This window comes from Stylophora pistillata, chromosome 4 (assembly GCF_964205215.1).
Source record: "Stylophora pistillata chromosome 4, jaStyPist1.2, whole genome shotgun sequence".
NCBI classification, from domain to species: Eukaryota; Metazoa; Cnidaria; class Anthozoa; order Scleractinia; family Pocilloporidae; genus Stylophora; species Stylophora pistillata.
Genome location: NC_142522.1, coordinates 12,550,625 through 12,572,716, shown reverse-complemented (window position 1 = coordinate 12,572,716; position 22,092 = coordinate 12,550,625). Strand labels below are relative to the sequence as shown.

Genomic DNA, 22,092 nt, shown 5'->3' with positions numbered 1-22,092 from the left:
TTCAGCTTTAAATCAACTTATTCAGCATTAAATCCCAGTATCATAACTCTCTAGAGAGGAAATACTTTAGTGGCCTTATGTTACTATCAACAGAAATTATTTACCACAGACCATATATCTGAGGAGTATTTTCCAGAAGTTGCCAAAGTGTCTCAGTTGCAGGGTTATTCCTTGTGTTCATCGTTTAAAAACTTCTGACTTCTGATTAACTGAAATTCAGGTAACCTTTATGTAAGCCTATGTAGCTGGTGGCTATTTGAGGATCTTAACCCTCCCATGAGTGACCAAGACAGAATTTCTCCTTACAACATCAATACCATATCAAGCAGACAAGTGATAACAATAAAACAAATATATTAATTAGCAGATTATTAGTTGATCCAATAATGAATTCTCCAAACTAACATCAAAAGAATTGTGTGGCAGATAGTAAAGAGATCTAGAGCGTGAAAGGGATGAGCGTTTATGCCATGAAATCAGGCACTGAAGTGGCAAGGTGTTTGATATAGAAAAAACGTACACAGTTCTGTTATAGGTGGTTTTTCCCCTTTTGGATGTGCACACAATGTTACCACTAACACAAGCCAGCTTACTGATGACTGTTAAGCTCTTGTCATTCTTCACCTTCCAAATGTTAATGATTATGAGAGAATCATTTTCCATCTTGAGCAATGACATGGATTCATCAGTTTTTAAGTTACGATAAATATTTCTCATTTTCTCATCCTGGGTCCAAGAGAGTTGGAGGAATAGAGACCACAGAAACATGGTTGCCTTTCCTCATGAAAACTTGCCATCCAACTCAGGGAGGTTTATCAACAGGTAACTGATGAATACTGGTACATTGAACACATTGCTGAACATCATCAACTTACAACCCCATTGACTGGGACTCAGTGCAATGCTTAACCTACAGCACTAACTGCTTTCAGCAAAATTAATGACTCTGGAAAGCTGATTTACTAACATAGACCAGCCCCACCTTAACAGGTGTCAACTTATGTCAGCACCATACAAATGACTCATTCATGACATTACCATTACAAATGAACCAAACAGAACAACCTATCATTATTAACAGATCACAACAACCAATCACAACAGACTTACATCACTTGAGTCTTTCAGCCAATAACATCACAGCAAAAACTGGCCAATCAGTTCAAACAAACCTAACTAAAAAAGTTTGACTGACGACAGCTATTCACTTGACTCTGATGATGACTTCCACTAAGGTTGCCAAAATGTCAGTCACTAATACCAAGAACAGTCCTTCTCAGGTCTACGCTCACCCGGACCATCAGACCACAACATCACATTTTACCCCTAGGTTCAAACCATTTAAGGTATGAATATGATTCAAGCATGCTTATCACTTCTAATTTTTTTATCATGGGTACCCAGGGCAGAGGATACCCAGGTCTCTTCCGATCCAACCTCTGCCAATTTAATCCAAACTCGTTAATCCCTCTACCACCATCAACAATTAATCAATCTGTGAGGACAAACAATAAAACATTTAGCATTTTAATGTTATTCCAAACAGTATTAAAAGAGTAAAAAATCTAGTTTGAAATTGGTCTTATTGTGGTGTTATCAACACATTACTAGCAGCTCATTCACTGTGTCAGGCTTCTCGCTCTAAATCAGCAAGTTCCTTTTCGATCTCTTCCCTTCTCGAAAGCTTTTCTAGCTGTGTAGCTTCTGGATTTACCAACTCCCCTGAGTCAATTTTCTCTTGTAATTCTTCAATCTGTCGTAATTTCTTTCTGAGGTTCTTCACACGTTTTAATTTTAAATCATCTGGGTTGCTCGTGTATACTGTGCCTGCTGCAGTCACAGTACTAGAAACTGTAGCACTTTGAAGTTTCTCCGTAACTTCCTCGACTTCACATTGTTGATTTTCACTGCTCTCCTTTTTTTTATTCTTCCGTTTTTTCTGGTTTTTCGTGAGCTGTTTGTTTTCTTCCTCATGTACCCCAGGCGGCAATTTGGAAAAACTATTTGCCCATTGTTTGCCCTTACTTTCGTACTTTGCCACTTCATCTGGTGGGACATAACCTTCCTTCACTCTACGAGCTTTCCGCCATGTGCCATCAGGTCTTCTAGAAGCTGGAATCCACGTATCTCCAGTACTTGCGCTGCCGTCCGCCATTATAGCAACTTTTCAGACACGATCGGAGATTTTCCGAACTCTTGAGTTTTGATCGGCATATATTCGGTAACTTTCGTGCTCATGACTCCCAGAACACCGTGCGTACCTTTCGGACCCAAAATGGCTTCCGCTACCGGCAGAGTTTTTCAAACTGTGAAAAAACATATCCCAAGTATAAGATTCCCAAACAGAACAAAACAGAAAATGGAACGTAAGTAAATGAGAGTTATATCTATCGTTAATAACAAGAGATATCAACCTAGATGCTTTCCTTCTGTTTTGCACACCACAAGCCGGTTCATCACACAGACCACCGGAGATTTCGTCAGTTTTATCTGCGATCACTAGAAAAGCATCACCAACAGAATCAGTGACTCGACTGACAAGTTCTAATTCTTCAGCCTCCGATGACTCGTTCGATTATCAAAGTTTACCGATAAGATACAGAAGAAGACTTCTAACCCAAGAAGAAATTGATTACATTGAGGTAAGCCATCATCTATCAAGCTGAAACTTTTACGATGTGATATTGATAAATTTCTACTTTAATATTAAAATGTTCATTCTTAAATATTAAAATTTTCGATCTTAAAATCCTGGCAGATAAGAAAGAAGGTGCTACTTCACAAAATTGCCAGTACCTTCGACACTTAGGACAATGACTTTATTTTCCATTCATGTACCGCATCAAAATGAGACAGCGACTGGATAATATTGACCAGTTCTTGGTTAAAAAATATAACAATGGCCAAAAGAAATGATGGCCTTTGAGACTTCGCCTTTAAGGATAGTATGAGATTACGAAGAACTGTTTTCTCATTTTGTCTATGAACCTAAGAGATAATTTCTATATGTACAGAGCAATTGTAACAACTCTTCCTGAAGTCTCCCACATACAGATTAAATCTCCAGCACAGTTTGCCAAATCTCACAAATAAATAAGTTTGCTATTCTTTTTCTGTAGAAGAAGGTTAACCAAGTGTATTAAATCTCCATTAAGCCTTAAATGAAATTAATAAGGCTTTTCTTTCAGGGATATCTGTATTTTGTACTTGCATTTCTGTTTGGTTTTTTGGTAGTTGTGAAAGTGAAAGTGAAATTAATGGGGCTTTTGTCTCAAGGATATCTGTATTTTGTACTTGCATTAAATTTCTGTTTGATTTTTTGGCAGTTGTGAAAGTGAAAGTGAAATTAATGAGGCTTTTGTCTCAAGGATATCTGTATTTTGTACTTGCATTTCTTTTTAATTTTTTGGCTGTTTGTAAGGTTTTTGGATGGTGTACATCCAATTAAACAACTTTGAAATTGTTGGGTGGATACTGAAACAAAGCATTTATTTCATAGATTCAAGCAGTGGGGGGGAAGGGAGGGGAGGGGAGGGAGGGGGGAATGAAGCTGTGAAAAGAATTCGTAGAGAATTTGAAAGTCAAAGAGTGTGCAATGTCTTTCCATACCCTTCGTAATTGTTGCTTACAGTCATGAGCTGTCACAGAGAGAAACAAACTAGCTACATCACTTACTAGTTGACCTTTTGAATCCCAAGATCTGATTGTTGATTCTCCCCTCCAGGTGCTATTTATTTTCTTGTAGATAAGTTACAGGAATTTGATGTTAGATCAAGATAACAACTTGTACTTGATAAGTTTGAGGATTCTCATGACCTGTTTGCTGAGTAATGTCTGGATATTATAGGGAGAGGTTAAATGTTATACACTTTTGGGTTAAGCTTCTTTGATGATAGGCTTGTAGATGAATGTAGGGTTCATAATGATATTCTTCAGCAAAGACTGTTAACTTGAACCTTGCTGGGTGGGGTGGGAAATTTGAACAAAACACTTTCAAGCCTTTCTAGTAGAATAAACATGTTCAATCTTTTGAAATGGAGGTGTTTAAATGTAACAAGTACACTTGCATAACCAGATGGCTCAAAAGAAAGGTGTACAAGAAAGTCACAACTGCTAATCTTACTTAAAAAAGAACTGAGGTTGGTGGTGGGGGAGTTGAACACAATTTTGGCCCGAGGGGGCTGGAATTTGAATACACCACTCTTCAAAGTTCAAATGCCTGGGGTTAACCTGTGGGGGGGGGAGGGGTTGTCAAAACTTTGAATTGATCAACGCATCTGGCAACCTCATTCCCAGGGTCTCTCATCTTCCCGCCCCCTAGAGTGAGTGAGGAGAGACACATCTGGATGGGAATGAATTGAGTCATGGGCTGTTATGCCTGATTTTCAAATTATTTCTTTCATTCAAATGTAGAGAGGTGGTCCTGAATGAAACCTCCCAGCTGGCTGGAAGTATTTTACACTGTTTATTAAGTATTTAATGATACAAGACTGTTGGAATCATTTTCAAGGGACGAGGATGTGTCGAATGTGGAAGTACCATTCACTTCCTGGTCATTTATTTTCAGACCAGTGATTTGTGCCACACAAAAAGATTCACTTGGTAGATAGGGACACACTCATTTAAAGGTGGTGTTGACCAGAACCAAGCAATTCCCATTATGGAGAGCTTTTTACAAATGTATTACAAATTTAAGAGTGATTAAATTTAACTTTTAATAAAATGGTGTTGGTGTACATCTATTGATCAAATTTTGGAATATTCAACAAAATTCACTTTTTCTCGGTAGAATTATTACTGAATTATCAAGGTACAAGTTTATCCACATCTTGGATGTATACAGTAAATAGTTTTGAATATTTGAATTATGCTTTCCCTGGTTTTAGATACAATTATTTTGTGGGAGTTTGAGAGCAAAACAAAGATAAAAAAGGAAATCAATGATAAATTCAGATGCATCTTTTCAAGTTTTCATAATAAAGGGTTTAAAATGTTTTAGGCTAGAGGTTTAAAGAGAGTGTTTCGCCCGGGTTTGCAGGAATTCTCACAAAGGTAAACTCTTCTTATTTCGTATGTCTGATTAAACCCGATGATCTGAACCATGCCATCCAGTGAAGCTTTAAAAATTTGTATAACAAATTGATGAAACAGATGAATACTAGTGGCATCTGAAAGTGAATAAAATTGGTCAAACCTTCCGTCTCTGGTTTCATTGAGAGTCACCAAGAATTGTGAGGAAAAATCAAACAGTCAGGTAAATGGCAGACAAGAAAATGAATTGTCTTTGCTAGATTTGTTCATATGTGATCTTGATGAAAGGAAAGGAAACATACTGAAGGGTCCATGTATTCTAGAGGTCACTGATATTCAAATGAAGTTGAGAACTCTGCTTCTAAAAGTTCAAAAAATGAGGCCTTAAATCTCATCCATTGATCAATTGAGTTCCTGGAAAGTGAAATTGTATAATTTCCCACTTAAAATTGAGTTTGAGGCTATTTTTTATTGTCCCTTAGAGGAGAGAGAGGAATCCTTAAATTGTGGAGGCAGCATTGGAGACTTGAACAGGAGAAAACTGTTTTCTGCGGCAAACCATGATATTCAGTCTTTGTTCTAGAAAATTGCTCCAAAAGTCAGTTTAATTCAATTTGTGACTGCCTTCTAATGGCAGTCACAGAGGGAGAATTATCATTTTTTTTAACAAGAGAATTTCTTCTTAAGAAGGTTTGAAATTTCTGTTCCCATGCAAAGAAATATTTGTGGAAAAATAAGTGAGATAAAGAGAGAGAGAGTAAAGAAAAGTAATTCACCAATTTGTTTTATCGTTTTTGAACATTGTAGGATGTACTTTCTGGATATTGTTTGAAGTAACAGTGACCCTGGAAAACTGGATTAGAAGCATAGGGCTGAGGTTTTCTGTAGTCTTATTTCCTAATGAAAAGTCAGGGTTTGTTTATAACAAGGCCTCTACTTCATTCTCTTGACGTTGTTTTGCTGCCTCAATCATCATCATGTCTGTGCCCATTAACTTTCAGTTTCTATGCATTCAAAGTTTGCTTAGCAGGATCTGAAGATCTTTTCTAAAGATATCTGTAAGAAACTCCACAAAATTTGCTATCTCCTGGTCACCAGGCTTAAATTCCTTTGTCCAGATATTGTAACTGGGTAAATTATTTCCAAGGCTGTTCATTCTTGTCTTAGCTATTTCTTCGAAAAAGTCTAGTGCTCTGGTAAGGTCCTCATCGTCTGACGAATGACTTATGGGGTCTAACAGTATCAAGTTCTCCATTGGAGCAACTTTGTCAACTAAGGCTTGAATGTAAATGCGACAGAAAAAGATTTGGTCCCGTGCAAATCGATACCAATGCGTATTACGAACCCTTGGTTCACTTGTTCGTCTTGTTTTGTTTCTATCTAGGGGCTCTTTTCCAGTTGCTTTTATCACCACTTGTTCCAAGTCTTGTTTGAAATTTACATTAAGTGTCTGATTTGACAACTTTGTAAAGGTTATTTTATGAGAGACAAGTCTTGACGCGTCTGTAATACTTTGGAGGCAGTCATTGAAGTTGTACTCAATGTCATTTGTTTTTGATGTCATCCAGTGATGCAGGATGGTTATTGAGTTTATGGCATCAGCCTGCTCCCTCGACATCTCCTTTTTCTCACCTCCAGGTAAAACATTGTAGTCTGCATAAAAGAAGCTTCGTATACTCCCACCCTTTACAGAGAGAAGTAGGCGATCAAGTATTTGGAAAACATGGTCACTCATACAGCTTCCTAACCAATATTTCTCATCTGGGTATTGACTCCATTCATGTAACACTAAAGTTTTAAGTGCATACGAAGAGAACCAACTGTTGCATTCTGTTTTAACATCATCATTTTTCTCAGTTCTTGACAAGTTAGTGTGAACATCCAGTTTTTCCGAGAAGAATGGACCAAGATTAACTATGGTTGAATAGTCACGCAATACCTTGAGTACCCTTAAGCATACAGTTGGTCTTCCTTCAGGTCCAAAATGTTGGAAAAGCGCCTGTTCAAGGCACGATTGGGAACAACGAAGACGGAAATAACACTCACAATAATACGAATCACCCATTTGATTTTTTAACAAATTTGAGGGAGGGCACTTATACTCCTTGTAGTCACTAACAGCAAAGAAATAGGGCACAGAATCAGAAATAGTCTTCTGCATCACATCGGCAGGAATCCCCGCGCAATGCTTTAAGTCCATGGTTGAAGAAGGAAAGTTAATCTTCACTGCTAAGGACAAATCTACGCCAATCTTTAACCCATGATAGCGTTCTCCACCGATCCATTCGAGCTTCAAACTGTACGCGGGTCCGTGCCTGGTTGAGTTTTCAATTACACGCAATCCATATCCCTCATAGTCATTCCCCTTTTCGTAAAGTATTTCTGAAAACGGTGCTTTGACGTGCGTTTTCCAATCGAAATCAGAGATCTCCTTTGGAATCCACTTGTAAGTTGATAGATTTTGTATTTTTTTGAAACTCGACTTGCTGGGAATCACAATCACGGAGGCATCAGGTAATTCTTCATACTGAATATCTGTCGGCTCAGAGAAATAATCGAGCTGAACAAGATAATCAAACTCATCAGGTTTTTCGACTTTTGTGTCTTCATAGAAACTGCCACAATTGATAAGAGTTGTCTTGAAGAAGGGATTCTCTTGTTCTAATTCCAGAAGAAGATCTTTTAGAAGGTTCTCAACTCCCATTTGAATGTCGATCACTTCTTGGCAGCGAGGTATCTTTGCGATGTTTCTGTCTAAGTCTTGTAAGAACAGGTCCAGCGGAGTGAGTGAAGAATTCGCCTTATCTTTATCAATGGGACGGGACCCTTCTATCGGGACTGAATCATCTTCATCCCCTTCGCTTTTAGATTGGGTTAGCTCGTCAAGATTCATGTTTAAATTTCCGCAAACCCGCTATCGACCAAGCACGTTCACAGTATTTATGCCACAATGCACCCAAACACTGAGGGACAGGCTAGTACCGAGATCTCCCACGATAAGGGGGACTATAGAATTCAAGTCAAGCTTGATGCGACGGGAGCGTGAACAAAGAGCAAACTTCAAGAAATAGATGGCCACCGAAAGTGAATTGCCACAATGAAATGTTAATCACAAGCTGTTAACTACTCGGTTCTGTAAAAACAAAATTCTTTATTCGCGCACACACTAATCCCAGTAATAAAAATGTAGAGCCAAAATTCACGTGTTTTAGACCTGCTAGCATTTTGCATATATTACGGTCACACTACAATGTACACTAATTAGCAACGATTCTATTTTGATAAAACGTAAATGGCGGTGTGAATTGCTGATTATGCAACATCTCCCCTCTAATAAAAAAAAACTTAGGCCTTAACTGAAAACATTGAAACTAATTAAATTGTCTCTATAAGTCTTTTAGGTCTTGTAATCACACGTCTTGGTCGTTCACTGCTACTATTATCGCCACGCTTCATACTATCGGCAGGAACGGGAGTAATCTCTTGTGCTGGACGAATAAAGCGACGATTCCTCACTAACTGGGCTCCCTTAGTAGTTTCGACACTGTACGATCTCGGTTGAGACGCTACTGGCGTTTTGGTAACGGTTGCTGGAGTCCACCGGTTATATCGGGGGTGAACCTGTACGTACACTCTCTGATTTTGTGGCAATGAAGGTAGATCCCTTGCAGTTTTGTTGTAGTGCTCGCACACTTTGTTCTTGTCTTTCACCATTTGCTCTCGGACAACCTGGTAATGAGGATTCTGGATAGGAGATTTGGTTGGAAGTAATGCTCTGTATTTTCGTCCATTCAATAGCTCTGAACGTGACGGTATGCTGGTAGAAAGGGGTGTGGCTCTATAGACTAACATAGCTAAGTTTGGATCGTCCTGCGGCTGCACATTTTCTCATGCACTGCTTGACCGTCTGCACCATACATTCGATAAAACCATTACTCTGCGGGTAACGAGGGCTAGACGTGATGTGGTAATAGCGATTTTGGTTTGCAAAGGCTGCAAATTCCTTCGACGAGAACGGGGGACCGTTGTCTGTCATAACGGTTTGAGGTACTCCATATTCGCTGAACACTTGCTTCAAAATCTCGGTGGTAGTGTTCGCATTGGTGTTGCGTACCTTCCGAATCACGGGAAACCTACTGTAGTAGTCTGCTATCAGGAGGAAGGTAGTAGACTGAAACTCGAAGAAATCAATTCCTAACTTCTCCCAAGGTCCTTGAGGAACTTCATGGGGCAACATTGTCTCGCGCTGTTAGCTCCTCGAGAACGTCTGGCACACTTCACAACCCTGTGCTGCCTGTAGTAAATCTGAGGTTATTCCTGGCCAGAATACTGCTTCTCGGGCTCTTAGTTGCATCTTCTCAAAACCAAAATGACCCTCGTGGATGGTTTGGAGGACTCTACTACGCAATTTCTCAGGAACTATGGGTCGATGGCCTTTGAACAATAGACCATTCTCTGCGCTGATCTCTTCTCTATAGCTCCAGTGGTCTACAAGAAGTGGGTGGCAATCTTTCTTTAATTCAGGCCATCCATTTGCTACCACTTACATCAGTAAGCCAGAAATAGTGCCTTCTGCAGTTGCGTGTCTGAAATCTCCAACTCTCGTAGAATCGGCGGGGATTTCCTCTGTGAGCATGTGTTCTGGGATGAAATCTTCCTCGTCTTCTCCTTCTCTAGGTATTGGCTGAGGAGATACTCTGGACAGTGCGTCAGCTACGACATTATCCTTCCCTTTCATGTATTCAATGTTTACGTCTTACTGAGATAGTCTCAGCAATAGCCTCTGAAGGCGTGGTGAGTTACACACTATGGATTTCTTCCACACGCTGACCAATGGTTTGTGATCTGTTTGCACCGTCGCTGTGTATCCATATACATAATGATGAAATCTTTCAAGAGCGAAAACAACACTGAGCAGCTCTCGTTCAATGTTAGAGTAAGATTGTTCCGTCTCAGTGAGGGCTCTTGATACGTAGATCACAGACTTATCATCTTGGAGTAGAACTGCTCCTAATCCTTTCTTGGATGCGTCTGACTGAATAGTGCTAGCTTTAGACTGATCAAAGTATACCAATACTGGTGCACTTGTAATCTCTTTCTAGATAGCCTCAAATGCTGTTTGTTGTGAGCTTTCCCAGGTAAAGAGAGTGTCCTTCTTACAGAGGGTTCTAAGTGGTGCTGTTATATCTGGCAGTGCTGGACTGAACCGATTTAGGTAGTTTACCAGTCCTAGGAAGCTTTGCAGATCTTGAAGGTTGTCTGGTGGTTTCATCTCCGTGATGGCTTGCACTTTTTTGGGGTCCATCTTGTACCCGGCTGGGGTAAGATTTCCTCCGAAGAATGTACAATCTTGAGACTTGAACACAAATTTGTTTGCATTGAAAGTGAGATTGTTAACTCTCGCTGTTTCTAGCAGGGTGATGACTGCAACGTCATGGGTAGTTTCTTCGTTGCCATGGCAAAAGATATCGTCAACGATTCCAGCGCTATTGGGGACACTTTTCAGTACTCTGTCGATTCTTTCCTGAAAGACATCTCCTGATACCTTTAGCTCAAAGGGTAGGCGTAGCCATCGGTGCTTGCCCCAGGATGTATTGAAAGTTGTCAGGTAACTGCTTTCCTTGTCAAAAGAGACATGCCAATATCCCGATTTCGCGTCAAGCAAGCTGAAATACTTCGAATTTGCTAAATCCGGTAGGATGTCATCGACTGTTCTGCTGTACCACTGATTTCTCTTTATCGCTCGGTTGAGATCTTTTGGATCAAGACATAGCCGTAAGGAACTATCTGGTTTCTTAACTGGAACAATCGAGTTAATCCACTCAGTGTACTCCCTTACTTCTTTAATGATTCCAAGCTGTGTCAATCTCTCCAATTCTGCTTTATAGGGTGGTTTTAGGCTGACTGCAACTTGGCGCGGTGGGTGTTGAATGGGGTTGTAGCCTTCCTTTAACTGGATACGATAAGGTCCACCTGGTAAAGTTCCTATGCCTTGAAACACATCGCCATATTCCTGCAGTAAGTAATCCTTAGTGGTGGGCAATGAGTGTGTCTTTCCATTAATGGTTATCTTCTCTTTAGTGCTGCTTTGGATCACTTGTACCACTGGATCAGTGCATTTCTGAACTCTTGGAATTACTGGACCATTAGTGGTTTCGCGGGCTCTTCCACGATTGTTTTGATAGACCTATCTATTTTAGTTTGGACACCAGGTTTCTGGATTTCAGGGAAATTGACGTATTCCATGACTAACGCTTGCTTTCTGCCTAGGATCATATGACCTTTGCTGTCTGCGACTTCGCACAAAACACTGAATATCTTGTTACCATGGTAAAGGTACACAAGGCAGGAACCAAGGTTTTTCACTGGACTGTCATTGTATCCCTTGAGATTTACGGTTGGTTTGCCCAACTTCAAGTCGTTTCCGAAGAGTGCTTTAGCCTTGTACAACGGCAGTATGTTACAACTTGCTCCGGTATCAACCTCGCAGTCAACCTGAAAGATTTGTGATGAAGATTCTTGGCTGAGCCATAGCGGGCGGATGTGAGGTTCTGATTTTGGATGATTGAGACTTTCTACTATTACTGTCTTGAGGTGATGAATAGGCGCGTTGAAGTAAACTGGCTCGTATTCATTCAGTACGCAGTCCGTGCACTCAGAAGTTGTTGTAGACTGGACTTGTAACTCATTGACACGTGCGTATTTACTCTTTGATTTGCACACGGAACCGTAATGCCCTTCCTTCCCACACTTGAGGCACTTTGCCTTCTTTGCGGGACACTCCGGGGATGTGACGGTTTCGCTACACAATAGAAACAAGTTTCCCTCTTTGACCTTCTCTGTTTCCGATCACTGGAAGCTGGTCTTTGTTGCTGCTGTCTGTTCCGGTTGGCTCTTGATGGCCTGTTTCCTTGGAGTTTATGAACTTCCATTTGTAGTGGTTCGCCTTTGAATTCCGGTCGCATATAACCAACTTGGTGTGTTGTGGCGTCCTGATTCTGAGCGATTTCTATTGCCTCTTCTAGCGTCAATTCGGAACCTTTTTCAATGCATTTGTAATATGCCTCTTTGGAGCGTAGTCCAATAACTATTGCATCCCGAAGTAGTCGGTCGCGGGCTTCTGGAGGATATTCACACTGGTCGCACAGAATAGTGGCTTTGTCAATGTACTCTGCAAGGCTAAGATCACTTTGCTCCAGGCGGCGGAAGTTTGATGCGGCTGCGAGTGCACTGGATTTCGGCTTTGTCCACTCCACGAACTTTTTAAACAGCACGCTTGGATCTCCCTTCTCTTCCGTGGTGAGATTCAATGACTTAATGTGTGTTCTTCCAGCTTTTCCTGCCCAAATGAGAACATAATTTGCTTTCACAGCTTTGCTATTCGAAGCTAGCGGACCATTCAAAAGAAGTTCGCATTCCTCAACCCAATCCAAGCACTTTTGGTAACATTCGGGGCCCGGCGTAAAGTTTCCCTTCGGCGCTGGTAAATGCTCCAATTCAGCCATTGTAGATTGAGAGAGTTGATGTTTCGAAAAGCTGGCGGTGATCGCTGTCGACGTTAGTCTTGGCTGGGTTTGTTAAATCCTGACACCATGTTAACTACTCGGTTCTGTAAAAACAAAGTTCTTTATTCGCGCACACACTAATCCAAGTAATAAAAATGTAGAGCCAAAATTCACGTGTTTTATACCTGCTAGCATTTTGCAAATATTACGGTCACACTACAATGTACACTACTTATCAACGATTCTATTTTGATAAAACGGAAATGGCGGCGTGAATTGCTGATTATGCAACACAAGCAGACTCCAATGGATAAACCACTGGTTTACAGGGCTAAATAGATTATTGGCTTTATAATTACTCTGTGTGATGTCAGTTAGATGTCTGATGTCGTTCTCACTCGAGTTGTTCAAAAGACATTACGCTAATCCTGGGTTATGTGGCAAATCTTGCTTTTAGTTTTATATCCTTGCAGAGCGATCTCATGATTTAAAGTAGTGGTGTCGGCTCGTATAGGATGGGTTTTATTCATGAGTTGGGATGAATATTAATCATCACGAGTTATGTGACAAAGTGTCACACCAGAGTATTTTGTAGGTCACACAGGATGTTATTTTGATGGGAATAAGAAAAGAAAACATCTCTTAAATAACAAGCGGGAAGTGTATTCTTCTTTAGTGGACAGTGTCTAGCATCATCATAAACAGAGAAATGAGCACTCGTGAAGTTCTATATCCTCTGGTGTCGAACGTTTGTAGCCAAACACGATACGCCCCTATCCCTATGTTTGATTGGTTGTGACTGTGATCACAAGAATGCTTTGACCAATGAGAAAGTAGGATTTCATCCACGTAACCAAAAAGTGGCCAACTTGAAATATTGTTTACTTTACAAAGTATTCACAAAAGGAAAGGCAATGGTTGGTATCCCTTAGAGTGGTTGTGGACCAGTTAGAAGTCGAGGGATAGGGTACCCCCCCACGGCAGTATTATTACATAATATTGCTAGGGACGTTTTAACAGTCAAACACATTTACACGGACTAACAGTCCATCAAGACCAACACCCCCTATCCCCCAATCATTAGTCCATAACTACGTGACGTGTAACTGCAGGGGATACCTTTTTAAACAGTTCAGTATATTGCCTTCGGTGCTTTTGAAACAGAGGGTTCCATTGAAAACCATTACAAAGAGGAGCAGGATGGATTGTACAAATGACTTTGGATGCGCAAAGCAAAACCGTTTACGTCTGCGATAGAGGTCGCAAAGAGTGGTGCACTACATCATGAATAAAGAAAAACGATAGCAGTGGGAAATGGTATACGTGGTGTAAATTCATTCAGAAAACAGTATTTAAGCCTTCCGGCAAGTACGTCTATTGTAGGTTCTAGAAACCAACCGAAGAACGGATGTAAGAATTAGAAGGCATGTTTAAAGATCCCTTTGTATTTCTTAAAAGTGAGGGCTAAGTAGTCAAGTAAACTGGTACGGAAATTGCAATGAAATTGATGGGTAGCTTCATTGTGTTTGTTAATTGATAAAACGAAACTTCTTTGCAGCTTAACCAGTGGTAGTTATTCAATACACAGTAAAACAATAGACTCTATTTTCACTTAACCGTCTCCCGGTTAGCTCAATTGGTAGAGCGCCGGACTGTTGTGCAGGAGGTCGTGAGTTCAAATCCGACCGGACCAACACTCAGGGTCTTTAAATAACTGAGAAGAAAGTGCTGCCTTTGTAATAATATTTGCAAATGGTTAGACTTTCTAGTCTTCTCGGATAGGGACGATAAATGGAGGTCCTGTCTCACAAGCCCTTGTATGTGATAAAAAATTTAATTGTGGGACGTTAAAGAACCCACACACTGTTTGAAAAGAGTAGGGCACATAGTGCCCGGTGTTGTGGTCTATACAATGAATATATGAAGTTCATATATTTTGAACTGCGGTTGTAGATACGTATGATGCACGATCCTCGCAGTAGAGAGCGCTATTTATGCAGTAGCGAAAATCAGACCTGAAAAAAATCAGGTCTGTACAGGATTCGAACCACTGACCTCTGCGATACTAGTACAGCGCTCTACCAATTGAGCTAACAAGCCAACTGCGCTGCACTAGTATCGCAGAGGTCAGTGGTTCGAATCCCGTACAGGCCTGATTTTTTTCAGGTCTGATTTTCGCTATTGCATAAATAGCGCTCTCTACTGCGAGGATCGTGCATCATACGTTGTGGTCTATCTTTGTGTAGTGTCTATCAAATTCAAGGGGGGTACTGCGCCTTTGAATATTGTATAGAAAGGGCGCAATATGAATAAGGAATTCATTCATTCATTCATTCATTAAAACACATATAATATCTGTTCAGTGGTCGCGCTCAAGACCTACAAAACAAAGAAAAAACTAATTTACAATAAATTGTTTTTAAAAACAAAAGGATAAAAAAACGATTCATCAAAATCCTCAACATTATTTCACTAGTCACTCTCCACTCTTGTTCTTACTCCTCTCTCAACTCTGGCTCCCGCTCTCTCATTTCTCTTTTCTCCTTTCGTATTTTCTCTCCTTCTCCCATTCTCTTCATCTTACTATTTTCTTAGGGTTTTCTGTATTTTCCGCCTCTTCAAATTATTTCGTCCTTCTTCACTCTACTTTTATTTTTGTCCTTTTCTCATACTTTCCAAGATAGATAGATAGATAGTTTATTACCCAAAAATAAAAATACTTTGCCGCCATAGGCTGAATTGCGTACTTTTTTATTGGAATAAATACGCAGTCGATGCTAAGACCCTAGATTAGCCCTCGCGCACATAGCCGGAATGAATGAGGACTTGAAACGATCAGTGCGGAAGCGCGGCATGTTAAAAACGCGCTGGCGTCTTGTGTTGCATGCTGAATGATGTCTATCTGGCAGCAAACTGTATAATTTATGAAATGGATTTGAGATGGACAAAAACAGATCCGTGCATAACCTCTTGCGTCGGTCGTAGAGCAAAGCTAAAGCATGCCTATCTAAGAGTCACGATATGACAGTTCTGGTGAAATAATAGATAATAGATAGTGCGCGCCTTTGGACCCTTTCGATGTCATCACTAAGATGCGCGGGTAACGCATGATGGAATATTTGCGCGATGTATTCTAGAACACGACGTATTGTTGTAAAATAGAAATTAATTATATCTTCCACTGGAACGCGGGCTCTCCTTAGGAGGACTAAAAAGTATAATCGTTTGTTGGCTTTTTTTGATGGAATAATTAACGGGGTTATTCCACTAAGGTTACGCGGAACAGTCACGCCCAGAATTTTAGCGGTCTCTACAGTCTCTAATTCCTTGCCGTGTACTAGGAGAAGAGTGAAATGGTGTTTCTGCCTTTTGAAGTCAATGACCATGACTTTGTATCGGCGTTTAGCTGCATCTTCTGTGCTTTGGACTAATCCTCCACGACTTTGACAGCGGTTTGGGCGTCACCTGATGCATTGCACGGGACGATCTCTCTTCCAATTCCTTCTCTTCTCTATTTTTTCTTCTTTTTATCAATTCTCGTTTCTGCTGTTCGATGCCTTTTTCTCTATTTCTCTTGCGCCATCTTTTTTACTTGCTACCCTTTTTTCCTTTCATTTTCTTTAATTTTTCTTTGAGCATTTTATCATCCTTTCGTAACTTTTCAAATTCCATTTCCATCTATAAAACAAAACGAGATGTATTTAAGTAAAAAGGATCACATCATTTGTAAACAGACAATTAATTTGAGTGTTTAAAGTGACTAAACGAAAAGTGTTTTCAACTTCGTCGAATTTAGCCCGTGCAGTTTGATTTCTTTGCTTTCTAAAAGAAACAAAGAGGTGCTAATTATTCATGCAAATTCAATACAAAGCAAAAGGGTACGATGAATTCCATAACGGGGCCTGAATATTTTCAGCGTTCCGTCTGTTTAGGCAGTTTGTCTTCTTCTTCTACCTTCGTTAAAGTCACTGAAAAACAACAGCCCATTCTGTTTTATCGTGATCAAACGATTGGCGTTGTATCAATCAATCAATCAATCAATCAATTAAGCAGTCGATCAATCAATAATTTTATCTATCCACGGGCAGTTCATCAGCTATTTACGGAAAGATCAAACTACAACTACCTAATTATTAACAACACTATATTAATTAAAAACTGCTTCTGACTGGCCGGGTCCACAACCAGGTGGCATGTCACTTTAGGGGATGATGGGTGAAATCCTGCTCTCTCATTGGTCAAAGCATTCATGTGACCACAGTCACAATTAATCAAACATAGGGATGGAGTGTATTCCCTTTGGCTACGAATGTTTGACACCCGAGGATATAGAAATGATGGCCATGTTGACTGATTCGTGAAAACTTCATAAATGCACATTTTTTCTAACTAGGATGTGCTTGGCATTGTTTACTAGGGAAGAGTACCCGTCTTGCTAGTCTTTTAAGGAATTTTTTAACATCAAGATTGTTTGATTAAAAAACCTGTTGTTTTGGTTTTTTTATTCTCATTAAAGTAACACCCTGCGTGATCTACAAAATACTCTGGCGTGACACTTTGTCACGTGGCTCGTGATGATTAATATAAATCCCAAATCATGGATAACATCCGTCCTTTACAAGTCGACACCACTACTGTTTGATATTACTGCCTTCAGGTTTGACCTGCGCGAAGACTCCACAACACGCTAACAGCGCGCATTATTGAAGAGAGATCAAAACCAAGATTAAACTTCAGTCATGGATTAGCGATACCCCCTTTGGGAGAATCTGGCGTTAGTGGATTAAAACGAGTGTTACGCACCGGAATTTGTTGAATATGGGGGCTTACCTCTGCTCTTAACAAGGGTAACAGAGTCGTTAGGAATAACATTTTGCCGCCGGAGTGGGAACTAAGTACTACACCTGAAAGAAAATTACTACGTCATTTTAGACTAGCTCGTTGGTCAGTGTTGCTAAACTGACTGACTGAGATGTAATATGATGGCTAATGGTCATTTCAATCTCTTTCTGCAGGACTTAGACGAAAGAAAAAGGAAAAATCCCTAACTGCCAAGAAGTCAGTCTTATTCAAAGCCGCGTAATGAGGGTTTTAAGGAGCATCCTGCTGGAAGTGAGAAGAGAAAATCCCTTCTTCAGGACAACGCTGATCTATAGCGGAAGCTTTTATGAAGGAACCAAGGTCGGACAGCCAGCTGATGAATTCGACTACCTCATTCAACTCGACAGTTTCTCTGGCCCTGAGAAATATCAATTTCACGAAGTCCCTTGTTCTACAGTGATGGTGTTCCCTGTAGACGAGTTGGCTTGGGAAGACCTTTGTTTCTCTTTCCCTGACTCCAAAAGGGATTTGAAGTATGGCTGTTTTGAGTGGAAGAAGACTGTCAAGACACCATTTTATAAGATCTTCAATAAGAAAGCGAAAGATTTTGAGGCATGCGGAATGAAAGTAGTACTGGTTCATGAAGGTGCCGGCGAAGTCGCCATTATTAAAACATGGACCAGCATATACTCCTTTACTCGAATGGAACAGCGGAGAACGATACAAGGGTTTACGAATCAGCGTTGACTTGGCTTTAGCCATGAGGATAAACAATCCACCCGACACCGTTGATACCAAGTTTGAGACCCCTACAGGAAGAGTACTGCGATCCCTATTTGACAAGCTACCATTTTACTATGCCGTTGGTTCGTACAGGAATATGCTCACGGAAGTTCAGCCAAATTTCTCTACTGATTGGGATACCGCTGTACGACCAGAAAGTTTCTGTCTCCGTTGTTTGCAGTCATGCCTAGAGCAGGAATTGTTTTCCCAGACATTTGGCTCCGACAGCGGTCAAGCCAAGTGCCTCAGGTTACTGAAAGTATTGCGTCACATCGTTTTTCCTGATATTTCTACTACTGAATTCAAAGAAACTCCGAACGAGAGTGGATTTTGGACTTTTTCCGTCGAATCAGTGGCTAATGCTTTGAAATACAACGGAAACAAACTAAGCCAACGTTTCCTCAACATTCTTCGTAGTCTCATCGATCACTTGAAAGAAAGAAATACGCGAATTTTTTTCTACGCAGATTATAACATTTTCCCTTCCTCAATTACGCAAGAAGTGGATTTTTTAAATGCTGCCAGTATCATCACAATTCTCCTTGATGGTTTATCTTCCGTCGACAACATGAATGTTTATAACTTCGAGGAATGTTTGACCAAACTGAAAGAGGACTTTATTTATATAATCTATCGCAAAAGATCTTTCACTACGCTACTTTTAAGTGGCTTTTGGGACACTTGTCTCCGAGATTCTTCTTTGGAAGAAGTCGTCCAAAAATCCTTAACGATGAAAAGTGTGGTAGCAGTTTATCAGGATTCTGATCCCTTTGCAGCAACGGTAAGAGTTATATCGGAGAATGGAGAGAGAAAAGTTTATGGAACATCTATGTTCAAGCTTTGCTTAACTTAGTTGCTCCAAATGAGAGTTCGATTTTGACAGATGTTCATGTGAAAGATACGAAGTCCTTGAGTCAAGTCGGACAACTGTTTGAGAAAATAGCGCGTCGGAGAATGGTGACGAGTGCAGACGATCTTCCCAGCTATAGTCTGTGGTCCCAAGAGCACTGGAGACTGGAAGGGTCAACTCACATGCTATATTCACCGAATCGAAATATGGCGTCCAATTTGAATTACCATTGTTTTGGACTTACTAGCCTCGTCTTGATGTGGAAACACAAAAGGATTATCACATGTGTGAGAGGTTAGTCAGTCGAGAACAATGGCAATTCAAATTGGACGCCATATTTCGGTTTGGTGTATTGCTTGATGAAATGAAGGACTGGTAAATGATGTTTAGGTAGTTCCGATTGTAAGGGCTCTTTTTAAACAGTTTCTGATTGTGGGTATTGAAAGAAAGTTCTGAGAGTTACTGTCAGGTTTCCTGACGCCCAACTAGGGATTCCAGAGGTAAATACGCTTAGAAGCGGCTCAAGAATGTTAGAGAGACGCTTTAATGTTTTCAGTGACAAATTCTTAAAGTTGTAATGTGCGTGAAGTTTCACTTTTTTGTTTGGAAAGAAGTTGTATCCTTTCCTATCTTGCATAACTTTGAGCGAGAAAAGTTATGGCCACTCTTACTAATTTTTAAATATATGTAATAGCTATCCCTCTTTCCTTCATTCACCGTCTGGTAAGGTTCCTTTGTATGGCTACTGCTTTTATCGAGGCAAAGCCATAATGTCGTTCTCGATGATGGGTGAGTAAGTGTGAGTGAGTGTAACAATAGAATACGACGACCTCCTAGCCCACAACAAAGTCCGCAGCGTTTTACCCTATATCCCTCGCTCTTGGCTTTTGTTTGTTTCGGAACATCTTCGGTCGTTCAATGCTTGGTGACGATTTCTTCGGATCGACTTCGAATGTTATTCGGAATCAGCACGTATTCACAATGTTTCCCAAGCTGGACTTCCAGGCGCGTAGCGTGGTCATTTTTTCAAGTACGCACAAGTACATATGATCTAGGAACCTAAGTAAGCTGAGCGAAAAATACTGCGTCCTTTATTTCTTGTTTGAAATAGTTGTGTGAATACAAGCAAAGAATAAAGCGTCTTGCCCTTATTTTGAGCAAACTTGGCGCAAACACAACATTGTTTACAAATGTTTCTGGTCACTTCAAGTACGCGCGTGCGTAGATGCGTAGAGGACGCTACGCGCCTGACTTCCCGGTGCCACTTATTGTTACAGAAGAAGATAAAGGTCTCACAATCATGTCTCATGATGTCAGGATGGCGTGCGAAAAAAAACAACGCTTTACGTTGTAGAAATGTCCTAAAAGGTGTGATCGGCGCATCATGAAAGCTACTGGGCCTGATAATATTTTTCGTTCTTGCCGAGACACCACAAAAGATGATAAAAATCTCAACATAATTTCACAGTGGCGCCTCGTACGTAATATAAATGGAGACAGACTTTTCCTTGTAGAAATATCTAAATAGGTTTCATTGCATATCGTGGAAACTTTGAAGAGAATTTTAATTTTTTGAAAAGAAAGCATTCTACCATTTCAATCAGCGACAAATGCTCAAATGAGCCGCTGAGTTTGTAAAGCGAGCAAAACTTTAAGTTTATTGGGTGACCCTACTCGATGGAATATTGGAACATAGTGCCTTGTTGTATAAAACACAGGTCTCACAAAAAAAAGAAGAAATTGCAATGAAATAAGAAAATAATTCATAATGAACAGGAAAAATTAAAATTATCAAGAGAGGCCAGTTTTATCATTATTAGATCCTAGAGGATAGACCGATAGAGGAACAGTGAGGTTCTTGAACTAGCCACTCTTAAATATCACTCCTTTTACCATTGTTATCATTATTTTTAGTCTTATTATTATTATTATTATTATTATCATTGTTATTATTATTTTAAGTTATCTTTTACAGTTTTTTAGAGTAAGAGTGTCATTTCCCTTCTCATATATTTTTTAAATGCAATTTACTTTTATAAGGATAATTTCGATGTACGTTTTTTGAAATTCTTTCAATACGAACTAGTAGTTGCTTTCGCGATTTTTATATGTAGGTCGTTTTTGTTATCAAAATTAGTTTGGGTCTGATACGAGTCTGATCCTAGAGAACCGAATTTAACAGATGTGTTCCGCGTCAATTAATTTGGAAATGTACGAGAGGAAAAACCATTACCCACGCGAAGTTATTGTAATGTTTTAAATTGTTGTTATTATTATCGCCGAGAATTCAAATGAATGCTACATTCTAATCAAGCAACATAGGGCGAAAACCGTAACCTGTGAGCCATGGAGTAAAAAATAAATGTACATTAACTAATCCTGAAAAGCTTTTACGTTGTGTATACGGTCCTCCTTCTAACAGGAACTCAAACTGCCACCTTGAAAGTCCGGGCAATATTCAGCGTGCCCGAGAGTACTGCCCTCTGCATCTTTCGCAGTACGTCTGTGCTTCTGCCTCCCACCAGCTCGCGCACCATGACATCCAGCTCCCGTGACCACCCCCCCGAGGGCATCCATTATGATGTTATATTGTTTCACCTCGTAGCCTGGGAACTGCTGCCTTAGTTCCCAGTGAAGGGGTCCGTACTTAAGTGTCTTCTCTTAATCCTTTCTTGTCCGATTGTTAACCCACAGGCAGCTCATTTCCAGCGTCACAACTCTCTTGCACATATGATTTACAATGTGTGCATCCACCCTACTGCATCTGACCTCTTGTTGATCAGCATATATAGGGACATCCCAATGAGCTTTAACATTCTCTGACTCATAAACAGGCTTGGGCTTGTCGGGTGAGTACCAGGGTGGGATCTCGTCTATAACTCCCTCATCATACAACAGTTCGTATAACAGTACCTTCAGTGCTGCGTAGTGTCTAGAGAGATACTTGCTCTGGGCCAGCGCACTACATCCTGACAAGATATGAGCCACGCTCTCTGGAGCCTTACCACATAATCTGCACCTCACCTCGCCTTCCCCGCTTGTGTGGATCTTCTGACTCATGTATACTCGCGTTGGCAAGATCTAGAGCAGCTCGTATAGCTC

The 22,092-nt window shown here is 40.3% G+C and overlaps 3 protein-coding genes and 2 pseudogenes across 3 annotated transcripts; 2 read left to right on the top strand and 3 right to left on the bottom strand.

Moving 5' to 3' along the window:
- Positions 1–337: 337 nt before the first annotated feature.
- On the bottom strand, positions 338–2,208 carry LOC111333904 (partner of Y14 and mago). Its single transcript, XM_022939550.2, has one exon. The coding sequence runs from the start codon at positions 2,153–2,155 to the stop codon at positions 1,628–1,630; it is 528 nt and encodes a 175-aa protein (XP_022795285.2). The 5' UTR covers positions 2,156–2,208; the 3' UTR covers positions 338–1,627.
- Positions 2,209–2,227: 19 nt separating this feature from the next.
- On the top strand, positions 2,228–4,723 carry LOC111333934 (alpha-ketoglutarate dehydrogenase component 4). The gene is made up of 3 exons (XM_022939582.2): positions 2,228–2,366; positions 2,449–2,642; positions 4,414–4,723. The coding sequence occupies exons 1-3, from the start codon at positions 2,237–2,239 to the stop codon at positions 4,429–4,431; spliced, it is 342 nt and encodes a 113-aa protein (XP_022795317.2). The 5' UTR covers positions 2,228–2,236; the 3' UTR covers positions 4,432–4,723.
- An 881-nt stretch (positions 4,724–5,604) lies between these two features.
- On the bottom strand, positions 5,605–8,011 carry LOC148732513 (cyclic GMP-AMP synthase-like receptor). The gene has a single exon (XM_088755931.1). It carries the CDS (start codon positions 7,922–7,924, stop codon positions 6,044–6,046), a length of 1,881 nt encoding a protein of 626 aa, XP_088612057.1. The 5' UTR covers positions 7,925–8,011; the 3' UTR covers positions 5,605–6,043.
- A 3,342-nt stretch (positions 8,012–11,353) lies between these two features.
- Positions 11,354–12,624, bottom strand: LOC148732512 (uncharacterized; annotated as a pseudogene).
- A 4,891-nt stretch (positions 12,625–17,515) lies between these two features.
- LOC111333940 (cyclic GMP-AMP synthase-like receptor) lies at positions 17,516–19,787 on the top strand (annotated as a pseudogene).
- The last annotated feature ends 2,305 nt before the right edge of the window (positions 19,788–22,092 follow it).

Bases quoted from the DNA above. Each gene is read 5' to 3' on its own strand.
- LOC111333904 (XM_022939550.2), bottom strand. From the start codon at position 2,155: ATGGCGGACGGCAGCGCAAGTACTGGAGATACGTGGATTCCAGCTTCT.
- LOC111333934 (XM_022939582.2), top strand. From the start codon at position 2,237: ATGACTCCCAGAACACCGTGCGTACCTTTCGGACCCAAAATGGCTTCC. The intron at 2,367-2,448 runs GTAAGTAAATGA...GCACACCACAAG, and splicing joins AACAAAACAGAAAATGGAAC to CCGGTTCATCACACAGACCA.
- LOC148732513 (XM_088755931.1), bottom strand. From the start codon at position 7,924: ATGAATCTTGACGAGCTAACCCAATCTAAAAGCGAAGGGGATGAAGAT.